This window comes from Brassica napus, chromosome A5 (assembly GCF_020379485.1).
Source record: "Brassica napus cultivar Da-Ae chromosome A5, Da-Ae, whole genome shotgun sequence".
Taxonomy (NCBI): domain Eukaryota; kingdom Viridiplantae; phylum Streptophyta; class Magnoliopsida; order Brassicales; family Brassicaceae; genus Brassica; species Brassica napus.
The window spans coordinates 5,285,725-5,300,034 of record NC_063438.1 but is presented as its reverse complement, the minus strand read 5'-3'; the positions used below and the strand labels follow the sequence as shown (position 1 = coordinate 5,300,034).

Genomic DNA, 14,310 nt, shown 5'->3' with positions numbered 1-14,310 from the left:
ACTGGAAAAGAAAAAGATGAAAGTGGCAAAATGAAATAAAAATGAAATCTATAAACGGTATAGTTTTTGCGTGTAAAGGAGGAGAAGACAGACCTGGCATCCAAAGCTGCGTTGAACCATCATTTTCTTACTTTCCCCCATCGTATTACATATCTTGATCCTTTATCCATTTAATAGTAACAAACTAATAGCATGTTTCTTATATTTTTAAATGATCGGTTTATGTATTTCTAACATGGACGGAAATACGTTTGGTTGTAAAGGATGCCAGGAAAAACTATCATCATTACATGTCGAAATGAAGAAGAGTCTACGTTTGGCTATGTCGTACCTAAGAAAAAAAAACATTCATTCAGCCGTTTCTGAAACAGATTGTACGAATATTTTTTTTTTTGGTAAAATTTAATTTTTTTTTGATAGGATTACAAAAGATAACAAGAAGAAAATAAAAAAATTTAAGACTAAACACAAACTTAAACTGTTTTAACAGGAGCATACACAAGAACCAGAACCTACCGAGAGGCTCGACCAAGTCCACACCATCCACTTGCCACGAAAAATGAGCCAAGTTCAAAGCCGGAACCCGGTAATTTTGGCTTCCCTAATGAATCCACTCTTAAAAATAATGATCTATCTAAGAAAAGCTTGCCGAGAGCTTCATAGCACCTATCCACACAAACAGACAGTCAGTGGCGGACCTATGTATAAAGAAGGGGGTTCAGCTGACACCTCTTAAATTTTATAAATCTAGTTTGTTAAATATGTACAACTGAATTTCGCTAGTTCTAGTGGTGTTCTGACTTCGGCTGACACCCCTAAACCAGGGTTCAAACTGCTCTTGACACCTTATTTTCTTTCTTTTTTTAGTTTTGATTTTAACGCTCAATTAATTTCTGACCCAAGTTTATAAAAATCATGGGTCCGCCACAGTAACTGTAGCGGCCAAGCATACCCGCATCAACTAAACTGAGCATTTATTAGACCGGAGACGAACAGAGAGCACGAAGTACAACACCCCCAAATGTCAAACGGCCAAAGACCGGGTTGAGATTGCCACTGAACTCTGAACAGACAATCTCTGAACCTGCACAAAACTAGCTAATCACCCAACCCAAGATGATCAGCAGCTTAGGCACTGGGATGAGTACGAATATTTATACAAAATGACTAAAGAATCCATAGATTGACACAAGTTCAAAGCAGATTTGGAGGAATTCACCCAGTACAGTGATTTTTTAGATTTACAACTTTTAATATATGTCCTGATTCTCTTGTTAAGAGAACACATGTACAAAATTCTTTATCATCTCATATAATTCATAACCAGTTGGTACTATCGGATTCTCCCTAAATCCATAGCGATGGCCAAACTTGATTTAATTTGTATGGGTCCTGTTAAAAAAAAAGAACCGCGGAGTTCTTGATATAAATCATAACTATTTTGGTGAGGCACTATTTGCAAAACATGGAGAAGACAAAAAAAACTTACAACCAGTAAATAGTGTAGCTTTACAAAAAGCTTCCCCCATACTTATAAAACAAAGCGCCAAGTCTCAGCTTTTGAAGCTATTCCAAACTGATACTAAAAACTTACATTGACCTTAATTTTCTGAAGTTCCAACTTCCAATAAGTAAAAAAGTAAAAGCAATGGTGCCAAAAATTCTTAAATCAGTCAGTTAAAATAGTATGGGCTATGGTTTGTAACTTTGCAAGACACCAGCACCCGGTTGGTTATACATACTTAATCAACCTACTCATAGCACCAAGTACCAACACATCTTAGTTTCAATACCTTTCCTAGTTTCAATATTTGGTTTAGCTTGATATGTGTGAAACATTTTGTGATCAAACAGTGATGGAAGTTAAAGGAAAAAAAAAGAGAATCAAATAATTAGCTGATTATATTGCAAAAATTAACTTTTTAAAAATATGAACAAGGTGATGGCTCATCACCTTTATCTCTTCATACAGGAGAGAAGAAAAGGTAAGAATAATAGCAAAAGCTAACTCATGCTGCGATCAATGTCAAAAGAGAAGAAAAGCTTTCTTAACTGAAACAAAATATCGCATCATAAAACCATGAATGTGAGTGACTTTGTCAACAACTAAAGTATAGAGGTCTACTTTGTCAACAAGTAAAATATAGAGGACAACTTTGAAATATTTCTCAATTTCCCACCGCAAGGGGGTAGAATTGGAATTTGATAAAAGCACAAGAGAAATGGTTTCTCGTTCAAATGTTTATAGGATTGATTTGTCTTCAGTGGCCAAGTTCCTGTAAGTGGATACAACTTGATCAGCTTAGAGCTGATAATTTTATTATTATTTTGGAATGATCAGGTACATTATCTTTGTAAGGTACTTCTTAGTACCGTATATTGTTGTTACTACAACATTCTCCTAGGACATTTTTTAGGAAGTGGTTTCCCACAGAGTAACTCATTTCCAATGTAAACGGACGGATCATCAAACTTCAGAAGCTGCGGTATCCTCCCCTCCAGTTTATTGTACGAAAGATTCAGCTTCTGCAGAGAAGATATCGCTGCCAAGCCCTCAGGAATGGCACCAGACAACATGTTCCTCGATAGATCAAGCGTCTCCAACCGACCAAGTTTCGAAATCCCCCGGGAATCCTTCCCGCCATGGAGTTTCTTGATAAATTCAAGATTCGAAGGTAAGAGAGGTCCAAGATCTCCTCTGGGATCTCTCCGCTTAAGTTGTTTCCCGAAAGATTGATGCTGTTGACAATCTCTTGGTATTTGCGAGCTCTTGTGACTACGAAGACAAGGTTCTGGAACACCTCGAAGTTTGTTGTTCCGCGAGCAATGGCTGTGAGGTTGCTTATGCATTTCGGAACCGGGCCTGAGACTTTGTTCCCCGAGAGATCAAGAATGTGTAGATTGGGAACGCTGCAGAGAGTATCTGGGATTTGACCGTCTAAGGAGTTGCTTTGCAGACGAAGCATGAAGAGAGAAGACAGCTTACTCAGCCACGATGGCACTTTCCCACTCAGCTTGTTTCCTCCGAGATCAATGTTTGTAAGACCGGAGCAGTTCTGAAGAGTGTCTGGGATTCTACCTTGTAAAGCGTTCTGGTTCAGAAGCAAGACGCTGAGAGAAGGCAACGCGCCGAGAGAGGCTGGTATCTCGCCTGATAAGCTGTTCTCGGAGACGTCGATTCCGTAAAGCATGAAGGAACGGTGCCAGCAGTTTGGGAAGCTACCGGAGAAGCGGTTGTTTCTTAGGGAGAGGATCTGGAGACCGGAGACTTCGCATAGAGACGGTGGGATTGGTCCGGTGAAGCTGTTGTGAAAGAGGTACAGCTTTTCCATTCTCGGCATCAGGACGTTAATGTTGAGTGGAAGAGGACCTGAGAAGTTGTTCTCGTAAAGACGAAGCTCTGATGCGTTTGTTGTCCAGAGAGGGAAAGGGCCTTGGAAGCTGTTGGAGCTTAAGTCAACGGTGTTTAACTTTGGGAACGCGAGGCTTTGAGGTAATGTACCTTTAATTCTGTTGTTTGCTAGAATCAGGTACGTTACATCAGAAGCTATATTAGAGAACCAGGTGTGTGGTATTGCGTCTGCAATACCAGTGTTCCTGAGTGTGACGGAGTTGAGTTCGGTTTGTACCTGAAGCCACATTGGGAACTTAGGGCCGATCCGGCAGTTCTCGATGTTGATCAGCTCCAGTTTGAAAGGAGGAACCCATGTAGACGGGACCTTAAAGACGAGAGATCTGTTTGGTTCAGTTGTTAGACGGAGGCTTTTCAAGCTTCTGAGATTGGCGAAATGAGACTTCAGGAGAACGCCTTCCCATGTGTTGGCCATCAAGTCTAGATCCACGAGCTCCGCAAGCTTCCCCAAGGTTTCCGGGATGTTCCCGTTCATGGCGTTGAAAGAAAGATCGAGTTTCTTGAGTGACAACATGTTTCCTATAGAAGAAGGGATCGAACCAGTGAAGGAGTTGGATGAAAGATCAAGAATCTGGAGATTCCTCAACGCTCCGAGAGACTCAGGTAATGTCCCAGCCATCTTGTTGGAGCTAAGATCGAGAAAGACCAAGCTGTTGTATTTGTTTTTGGAGAAAGCGTCTAGAAAGCCATTGATTTGACTGTTGAGTTCGTTTGCAGAGAGGTCAAGATACTTTAGCTGAGGAAGCTCTCCAAGAACCGGTGGAACTTCTCCCGTGAGTCCAAGATTATTAGACAGATCTAATGTCTCTAGAAGCTTCAAGTTCTTGAATCCAGAAGGAATAGATCCTTGGAGAAAGTCCCATCTCAGGAATAGCTTTCTAAGGCTGGTGAGATCAAAGAGCCAGTTGGGTATGGGCGAACTGAGAGAGTTTTCAGACAAATCAAGAACTTCAAGAAGCTTCAGATTCGCAGAGGAAGACAAGGAGGGAGGTAAGTTCTTGATCTCACAGTTGAACAAATGCAACTCCTTCAGCTTCGTGAGTCTAGTGAAGTCCTGTAACCAGGTCTCACCGGCGCCGCTTAGATTCACATACCCCATGTTGAGGTAAGTCAGTGAAGAAGGCAGCCACTTGAGGTCGCTTGCGCGCAAAGCAAACGGACCAGAGTCACTAAACGACTCAGCGTACAGGTCAAGAAACTCCAGCTTCGACAAGCTCCCAAGACTCGCGGGAACTTCACCGGAAAACGATGAGGAAGAAAGATTCAAATACCTCAGAGTAACGATGTGTCCGATGAACTCAGGGATCACCAGGCCGTTGAAGTCGTTTGAACTCAAGTCAAGGTAGCTCAAGAACTTGAGACGGGTCAGAGACTGGTTGATCTTACCCCGTAAGCAACCTCTTTTGTACTCATCGGAGTTCACTGCTTGACTCGGGTTTCTGAGATCAATATTGACGACGTGACCGGTCCGGGCGTCGCAGAGAACACCAGTCCAGTTGCAGCAGTCTTGTCCGGACCAAGAAGAGAGCCGACCGGAAAGATCGGTAAGTGACTGTTTGAAGGTGAGAAGAGCTTCTCGCTCGGTGGATATGCATTTAGGACTAGCCGCTGATCCGGAATCAAAACTATTGAGAAGAAAGATGAGAATAAAAGAGGAGAAGAAGAAGCTTGGCCTGAGTTTGAGGTCCATACTTGAGCTATGTTTTGTTTGTTTGTTTGGTTTCTTTTGTCAAAACGTTTATATAGACGTTGAAACGCAGACGTATTAGACCAGCATTTTGTATAATACACAAACTGATTCATGTGTGTATTTTTCTACGCGTATATCTGTATCAGATACGAACGCGTTTTATATTGTAATGTAGTATTATTTAAATATGGTATTTAAATATGAATATGGACACGTGAAAAATGGCTGGCGTGCATCGAGCTTAGTGCAATTAGATATTTGATCATTACATGGCTCGTGGTGGTGTTTTGTGGGACGACCACTCTTGTGGATTCATACTAGAGCTTTTAGATATTTTTTGGGATCTTGTCTATTAGTCTCATGTTTAACCGAGGCAATTACCCCAAATGGGCTTCTTAGGCCCATAAAAAAATTTGTAACATTTTTGGATGTGTCTCTATGGACTTTAAAGGCATCCAAGTGTTACCCTCGCGAGTCGCGACGATATGCTACTCGTTAATTACATTGACACCGGCTTGTGCAGGCAGAAGAAGTGGATGGTTTTTCACAATTGTGGTTTCAACCGCCATTGCAGGCATGTCATTTAGCTGCTTATATATTCTTCAAGTACCATCTTCTACATTGCTGGCATGTCATTTAGCTGCTTATATATATTCTTCAAGTATATATTCTGCTTATTGAGTGGTACCTTTTACGCATCATTCATGAAACTAATTATCCTTTTCTATCAAAACTATAATCCAGTCCAGCATGGATTCAAACATAGTGTCTATTATGTCTCAGTTCATACCACTCAAATAGCCAAAACATTAACGAAATCTCTGTAATGAAGAACTCTAGCTGTCTGTAATAAAGACTGTTGAATCTTGGTTAGGGTGTATTATTAACGGGTAAAGGAGTCCTCCTTTTTTTCAATAATCAAAACCTTGAAGCGTTAATATAATAGTTTTGGGAAAGTTGAATGCAATGCAAAATAAAATCCAAAAAAATAAAAATAAATGCTTTCATTGAGAGTTGAACTCAAGACCTCCCGCTTACTAAACGGGTGCTCTAACCAACTGAGCTATGAAAGCATTTGATTCTTGAATCATTAGACCCTATAATGTTTATTACTATTCCTTTAAGTACTTTAACCGTGAAAATATAAATTTGCAAACAGGACCTTGACATTTCTCAAAAAGAGCACATTTAACCCTCATCTCTCAAATTCGAGCTTCAGTTTTTATTACTAGACTCGTAAGGGTTTTAGGTTTCCATCGTGAGAATCTCCAATCGAATCGAACAGTGAGAGAGACAATATCGGAATCAAGAGATGGGTGCTCAGAAGAAAGGCGGCGCTAGGGTTTCCGACGACTCCGAGGAGCAGAGCCGTCAACGTCTCCAAGCCATCCTCCTCGCCGACAGCTTCACCACAAAGTTCCGTCCCGTAACCCTAGAACGCCCCAAGGTACTCTTACCCCTCGTAAACGTCCCGATGATCGATTACACCTTGGCCTGGCTCGAATCCGCCGGAATCGAGGAGGTCTTCGTCTTCTGCTGCGCTCACTCCACGCAAATCATCGATTACCTCGAAACCTCCGAGTGGCGCACGCACCCGAACCTGGTCGTGAGGACGATCGAATCTCACAAATCGATCAGCGCCGGAGACGCCTTGCGTTACATCTACGAGCAGCAGACGGAGACGTCTCAGATCCAAGGCGACTTCGTCCTCGTCAGCGGAGACACCGTGAGTAACATGCCGTTAGCTGATTTGATTCAAGAACATAGGGAGAGGAAGAAGAAGGACGAGAAAGCTATCATGACGATGGTTATCAAGAAATCGAAACCTTCTCCGATCACGCATCAGTCGAGGCTAGGAACTGATCAGCTCTTCATAGCTGTTGATCCGTTAACGAAGCAGCTTCTTCATTACGAGGAGGATAAGGTTGATCACGCGAGAGGGAGTGTTTGCTTGGATAAGTCTTTGATGGAGAGTAATCCATCTGTGTTGTTGTATAATGATATGCAGGATTGTTACATTGATATATGTTCACCTGAGGTGCTTAGTCTCTTTGAGGATAACTTTGATTACCAGCACTTGCGGCGTCATTTTGTGAAAGGTGTGCTTGTTGATGATATTATGGGGTATAAGATCTTCACTCATGAGATTGGGTCGAGTTATGCTGCTAGGGTTGATAATTTTAGAAGCTATGATACTGTTAGTAAGGATATAATCCAGAGGTGGACGTACCCTTATGTGCCGGATATCAATTTCGGTGGGAACCGTCCTGTTAAGCTTGGGAGAGAAGGGATATACAGGGCTTGTGATGTGGTTCAGTCGCGTTCTGCTGATGTTGGGGCTTCCACTGTTGTTGGTTATGGTACAAAGATTGGGAATGGGGATAGGATCTTGAACTCGGTTATTGGGAGTGGATGTATTATTGGATCTAATGTGGTGATTGAAGGGTCCTACATTTGGAACAATGTTACTATTGAAGATGGGTGTGAGATAAGGAACGCTATTGTCTGTGATGGGGTGAGAATCAGAGCTGGGGCTGTTTTGGAACCTGGTGTTGTTCTGTCTTTCAAGGTTGTGGTTGGGAGGGACTTTGTTGTACCTGCGTATTCTAAGGTTTCGTTGCTTCAACAGCCGATGAAGGAAGACAGCGATGAGGAGCTGGAATATGCTGACAGTAGCAGTGGGGCTGCAGATCGTTTGTCTGGTCTAAGTTTGGAAATGGAGTCCAAAGGATCTGAGCTTGGTCCTGATGGAGCAGGTTACATATGGGAAGTATGTGAAGGGGCTCATGATGAGGAGTGGAAGCATTCTGTTGCACCAATCCCCGAGGATAAACTCGCTGAGATCACTCAGGCCATGGATGATTATGATGACATGGAGGACGAAAGTGTTGTCCCGACTTCTGGAGAGTTGAAATCTGATGCTGATAGTATCAACACTGATGTGAACGATCCTGGTGATGACTATGGTTACTTTGAGAGAGAAGTTGAAGGTACCTTCTTAAGGCTGTTGAGGAGGGTATCAAAGTGGAACTTGGAGTTTTGGAGATTAACTCACTTCGTTTGTCATACAACATGGAGTCTGCGGATTGTGCTGGAGCAATATTCTACTCTATGATGAAGCTAGCAGTTGATACTCCACACAGCTCTGCTAGTGAGCTGTATAAAAACGCCTCGAGTATCATTACGAAGTGGAAGGGGCTTCTTGGGTTCTATGTAAAGCAAACTGATGAACAGATAGAAGTGATAATGAAGTTTGAAGAGATGTGTCAGGAAACTGCGAAGGAGTTGGGACCTTTGTTTGCTCAGATTCTGCATGTTCTATATGAGAAAGATGTGGTGCAGGAAGATGCGATAATGAGATGGGCGGAAGAGAAAGCAGGCGCGGATGAAGCCGACAAAGTTTATCTGCAGCAGTGTGAGACGTTCATACAGTGGCTAAAGGAAGCATCTGAGGAGGAAGATGAAGACGATGATGAAGAAGATGACTGAACTGGTAATGATTATTCCGTTTCAAAGCCTCATATTTTGATTGATCACTTACGTTATGAGTTTTGAGAGATGCTCTGCTTTAATCTACAACCTTATTTTATATGTTTCTTCTGTTTAGTGAGATACTGTCTCAGCCATCGAGTTTACAGATCTGCTTGACATGTATTTTGACTAAATCTCATGTTTAGCTATCTTTTCTCGACTAAAATAATCAATTCTTATTCTTAAACTTGATCGAAGCAACATGAGTTAACCGGTAATTCTCAGTTAAAACACAAAAAAAAACAATTTAACACCTTTTCTGTATACTAATGTAACAGGGAAAACACCCAAAGCTTACCTGTATTTATACTCTGAGCTGTACTTAATGCTATTGACATCCAACACACCACTGAACATACCAACCCAAGTATCAGAATCCACACAAAAAGCATTTAAATCAATGAAACATCTCAACTCTTCTGAGTATCTCCTAATTAGAACAGCAAGACCTTATGAAGGTAGCAGAGTCTAGGTACCTTTTACGGTTACGAGACGGAAATTCACATAACCTTTAAACAGTGTTGTCTGAAAATAAAGCCTACCTAATGGGTTTAGCTTGTAAAGGCCCGTTGTGTTTGGACCCACAAATGCATAAGAATCTGAATTAGTCTAAGCTTGACAGAACACGAAGAACAGATGTTAAAGCTTTGGACAAAACCCAATATGAAAACCGACCGAGATTTTCTTTTCTTATACAATTGCGTTAAAACCCCAATTTATTTCCAATAAGTCCCCTATACTTTCTTTTATTACAAAAAGCGCACAAATTCGCAAAATCTTCTCTTCCTCTCCATTAATTGCTTCTTCGATCTTCCATCGCCATCATCACACGCTCACTGGAGAATCCCCAAATGGACAATAACCTCGCCGGAGACTCTCCTCCTCCTCCTCCTCCTCCTCCTCCTCCTCCTCCAAGACCCAAATGGCGCAAAGTAGCCTACGGAGGGATGCAGATCGGCTACGACGACAACTACACCGACGAAACCTTCCTCGAAGAAATGGTAATGAACGCCAACGTCGTCCGCCGCGACCTACTCAAAGTAATGAAAGACTCAATCTCAATCTCCCAATACCTCTGCATCGTCGCCCTCGTCGTCCTCGTCTGGTTCCACACCCTCCAATCATCTCTCGACGAAACCTCCCTCCTCCTCCTCGACCTCTCCCTCCTAGCCCTAGGCTTCTTGGTCCTCCTCCTAACCGAAGAGAAAATGCTCTCCTTGCGCCTCCTCCTGCGCTACGTAATCAACATCACGTTCTTCACTACAGGACTCTACGTGTTAGCTCCCGTCTACCAGACGCTGACGAGATCGATAAGCTCCGATTCGATCTGGGCCGTGACTGTGTCCCTCCTCTTGCTCCATCTCTTCTTGCACGATTACTCCGGGTCCACGATCAGAGCCCCCGGGGCGGTGAAGAGTCCGAGTTTGACGAGCTGTATATCGGTTAACGCTTCGGTTGTTGCGTCGGTGTTTGTCGCTTCGAGGCTTCCTTCGAGGGGACATGTGTTCGCTGTGATGCTCTTCTCGCTACAAGTGTTTTTGTTTGCTCCTCTTGTGGCTTACTGCATCAAGAAGTTCTCGTTTGGGTTGCATTTGGGCTTCTCGTTTGCGTTGATGGGTTTGACGATGTACTCTGTTTATGCGCTGCATAGGTTGTTCTTTGTTTTGTTTCTTGTGCTTGTGGTTGTTGTTAATGTTGTGTGTCCTTATTGGTTGATAAGGATGCAGGAGTTTAAGTTTGAGATTAATGGTCCTTGGGATGAGGCTAAGCTTTGTTTCGACATTACTGATTGATAAAAAAAATTTGTAGCTAAACATTGTTTTGATATTATTCTTTGTAGTTTGTCTGGGTGATATTTAATAGACTTGGTGCCATGGTTTGTTCCTGTTAAGATTATTTAGATTGAATCTAGTCAGATTTGCAATTTGATTGAAGAACGAGAATAAACAACTAGACACGAAAGTTGTTTTTACCTGTGTTCATCTCTTTCCTCTAATGTGAGGAGTTGGGACCTTTGTTTGCTCAGATTCTGCACGTTCTGTATGAGAAACAACTTGAATCTAGTCGGATTTGCGAATTGATCGAAGAACAAAGAAAGAAAATAAACAACTAGACACGAAAGCTGTTTACTCGGACTTCCTCAAATGTGAAGAAGAACTATACTCATTGGGTTTGGTAGCAATCCACTAGAACTTGAGCTTTGATCTTGACAATTGAGTTTTCTCTTCTTTTTTTCTCTCTTGTCTAGCTGATATGTTACAGTCTCATATCAAATCTCGGCTTGAAAAAACGACCAGGAGGATATGGCTTCATATCTCAGCCATTTACATATACTATCTCAGGTGTAACACATGTCCCTAGTACAAGTCTAAACCATCTCTTTCACTCAGTATATTCCTCACACCAAAGATAGATCATAGGATATAGGGACACTATTCTACAGTTCCCATACTGAGAGATTGATTAGTTTTCATGTAGAATTGTATGCGCTTGACATAGGTTACAATTATCTAAAACATATCATCGCATCCTCTCAAAAATGTCAGGATGGCCGAGTGGTCTAAGGCGCCAGACTCAAGTTCTGGTCTTCGAAAGAGGGCGTGGGTTCAAATCCCACTTCTGACATTTATATTTCCAATTTTTTTTCCTATCTCTCTAAAATTGTCATGTTCAAATACAAACGATCGCAAACAAAATGTTGCAACAAAAACACACTTAAAGGCTAGCATTCTTACACTAGATCATCTGGTCGGAGTTCTTATATGGCCGAGTGTTCTAAGACGGTGTGGTTCAAATTCCACTTCTGACAATTACCATTCCATTTTATTTTTTCTCTAAAATTATCATCTTCAAATACAAATGAACGCAAACAATATGTTGCAACAAAAACACACTTAAAAGCTAGCATTCTTACACTAGATCATCTGGTCGGAATTCTCTAGATGTCTGCTCACTATTCGGCGGAGCCACCACATCTCCTGCCAACCATACGCGAAGATGATCAGTGAAGGAGAGAGTCATCGAATGTATCCGCCGATGGTTCTTATAGTTACACCATTGTTCTGAGAAGACACTCCTCGCGCTTCTGCTTCCGACACTTCTGCTTCTGTACAAACCCTGCGAGCTTCTCACCAGCGTCTTCTTTATCAGTCTCGTCCGTACACCATCTGGTAACCGGAGTGTAAACCGGTCCAAATTCTCCACCGGTTCAGCCACACAGTGTCCGGTCGAATGAGATCTCGATAATGATATACCAGAGACTCGCAAATGGGGCAATCTCATCGACCTAGACCGAGGCGGTCTGCTCCTATTAGTCCACGTCATACTTTCAGACAAACGCGCTTCTGTAGTATCAACAACTCCTAGTTCAGGATCCGGGTCGCTCCCCTGACCCTGTTGGAAGACAAGATCCACACGGCAGAGCGGACACGTGGAGTGATCAGAGAGCCAGACACTTACGCAATCAGCATGATACACATGACAACAATTAGGCATCAAACTCAGCCTATCATTGTCTTGGAACTCACAAAGACACACCACACACTCGACCCCGCCTTTACCAATCCTCTGCTCCTTCACCTCAGAGTATAGAAACGTCTGAAACGATTCCACGATCGCTGCGTCGATCCCACGCCTCGTCGTACCCCTCCTCGCGGTCTGGAGTTCATGTTGGGGGTGTGTAGACAGGTTTACGGATTGCTCGTCCGCGTAAAACCTGCGACCGGCCCAGCGATAGCAAACCGAAGCCAAACCCACGATGAAGATGGAGAAGGCTAGAGCCGTTGCCACCATGATGGCTAGGTCGCTTTCATTTTTCACGAATCCTGGCTGTGGCATATCGTCCGCTGGCATATCTACTGCTTCGAGATAGTTTAACAATTCATTTTTTTTTCTTCTTTTTCTAGCTTTATAGATAAACAAAATTACGAGGACGTAATCTGAACTCTCAAAACTTGTGGCTACTCGATTTTTATATCAAACATTGCATATAATGAATAAGTTGATATGCAAAAACAAAATTAGTTTGGCATAAACCAAATTGTAAAAGAATACAAAATCTTCTTAAATTGATGTATAATGATGACTAATGAGATATTTATTACCTACTGTGTTGTAAGAGAATACAAAATCTTCTTAAAGTTTATATAGTATGTGTTTGACCAATTTGTTGGTTTCTGTATAAATCTTCGAGTAATTCCTCAGACCATTGAAAATCTTAGGAAATGCCAACTGTCAATTAAGATTCAAGGAAAGAAACTGACTTTTCTTAAACATGAAATTTGCTGGGGGTAAATTTAATTTAATTAGGTATCAACCACTCCTCTAGTGTCACGTGACACTTTTTACATACGGTAATGATTGATATTGATAACATGCGTAACGTATTCGTAATATTACAAAATATACATATTATAAAAAATATTAATAATTAACTTTATTTGTAATTTATATGTATAATTTATTTTAAATAATATTATGTTATTTTAATTATATTTGTAATTTAAATATATAATATCAAGTCAATTTGGTTATCACTTGGGTATATTGAATCGTATTTACTTCTCTAAATTTAAATATGATATTTTTGTGCTGAAATATATTAAAATTTTGATAATTTCGGTTTTTTTTTTGCATTTAAACTTTTGATATTAGTATAAAATTTTGGATTTATAAGTTTATTCATTTTGTGGGTTATATTGAGCTACACATGTTTCTTTGTATACTAGCCAATATATGTTTTACTCTTTTTCCTTAATCCTCAATTATTGAATAAATATTGTATTATAATTTTGCCAAAATACATTTCAAGATTTGACATCCTCTATATATTAAAATAAAAATATTTGTCATTAATGCGTTCATACTATATTTGCTATGTGGCAGTTTCACATCAAATTCAATTTAAGTATGTTTACGTATTGGTTTCACAGTCATTTAATAATTAATGCGTTCACATACTAATTTTTTTAACTCTACCGCGGATAATTTAATGTGTTTGCACTATTTTTTTTTAAATCATGTCTTTTTAGTTCCTGTTATTTTAACCCTTGTATTAGTAACTAAAATTTTCTTCATAATAATATCATTTTGAAAGAAATAATTTATAAAATCATTAAGATTTGCATAAACTAAAATGTTGGAATGAGAATGTTTTATAAATTGAAAGTTTTGTATCTTGCCGAACTTAGCCATGGTTGAAGATTATGCACACGAAGCTTAATGTTATGAATTAAGTAAACTGAGGTAAAAAACACTACACATAAAGTCGGATCTTTAGTTTAGCCAAATATTGATTTTTTTTTTACGAAGTTTTCATCTCAGACAAAGAATTAAAAACATAATCAGATTATTAAAAAATAATCAGAAATCAGAAAAGCTTTAAAAGAAAAGAAAACTCATGAATCAATTGAAAAATAGAATTAAAGTATCGAGTGAAGAGATCACATTATTTTCCATGCAACTGTAACAATTTTCACTCGATTTTTTGTGTTTTTATTATATGTACCAAAAAAAATTATAAGAAAATACACGTTGTTAGTTATAGACTACGTCAATTTTGTAACATGCTAACCAATATTGACACGACGCCATCCATTTTTATTGGTATTCTTAAAGTATGGTCCAGTAATTATGTATGGTAAATAAACCTAGAATATTTGTTTTACATTTATTTTAT

General features: G+C 40.3%; 3 protein-coding genes, 2 non-coding genes and 1 pseudogene across 5 annotated transcripts; 3 read left to right on the top strand and 3 right to left on the bottom strand.

Moving 5' to 3' along the window:
• Positions 1–2,283: 2,283 nt before the first annotated feature.
• LOC125575613 lies at positions 2,284–5,142 on the bottom strand (annotated as a pseudogene).
• A 959-nt stretch (positions 5,143–6,101) lies between these two features.
• Positions 6,102–6,175, bottom strand: TRNAT-AGU. Its single transcript has one exon. It is a non-coding gene; the product is annotated as a tRNA-Thr (tRNA).
• Positions 6,176–6,314: 139 nt separating this feature from the next.
• LOC106389725 (translation initiation factor eIF-2B subunit epsilon) lies at positions 6,315–8,820 on the top strand. The gene is given in 2 exon segments (XM_013830065.3): positions 6,315–8,095; positions 8,098–8,820. Coding segments are annotated over 2 exon segments (2,175 nt in total). The 5' UTR covers positions 6,315–6,414; the 3' UTR covers positions 8,592–8,820.
• Positions 8,821–9,277: 457 nt separating this feature from the next.
• LOC125609329 (phosphatidylinositol N-acetylglucosaminyltransferase subunit C-like) lies at positions 9,278–10,518 on the top strand. Its single transcript, XM_048780648.1, has one exon. It carries the CDS (start codon positions 9,485–9,487, stop codon positions 10,424–10,426), a length of 942 nt encoding a protein of 313 aa, XP_048636605.1. The 5' UTR covers positions 9,278–9,484; the 3' UTR covers positions 10,427–10,518.
• A 656-nt stretch (positions 10,519–11,174) lies between these two features.
• Positions 11,175–11,258, top strand: TRNAL-CAA. Its single transcript has one exon. It is a non-coding gene; the product is annotated as a tRNA-Leu (tRNA).
• Positions 11,236–12,947, bottom strand: LOC125609330 (RING-H2 finger protein ATL38-like). Its single transcript, XM_048780649.1, has one exon. It carries the CDS (start codon positions 12,483–12,485, stop codon positions 11,544–11,546), a length of 942 nt encoding a protein of 313 aa, XP_048636606.1. The 5' UTR covers positions 12,486–12,947; the 3' UTR covers positions 11,236–11,543.
• Positions 12,948–14,310: the final 1,363 nt, after the last annotated feature.

Coding starts and splice junctions, on each gene's coding strand:
- LOC125609329 (XM_048780648.1), top strand. CDS start 9,485: ATGGACAATAACCTCGCCGGAGACTCTCCTCCTCCTCCTCCTCCTCCT.
- LOC125609330 (XM_048780649.1), bottom strand. CDS start 12,485: ATGCCAGCGGACGATATGCCACAGCCAGGATTCGTGAAAAATGAAAGC.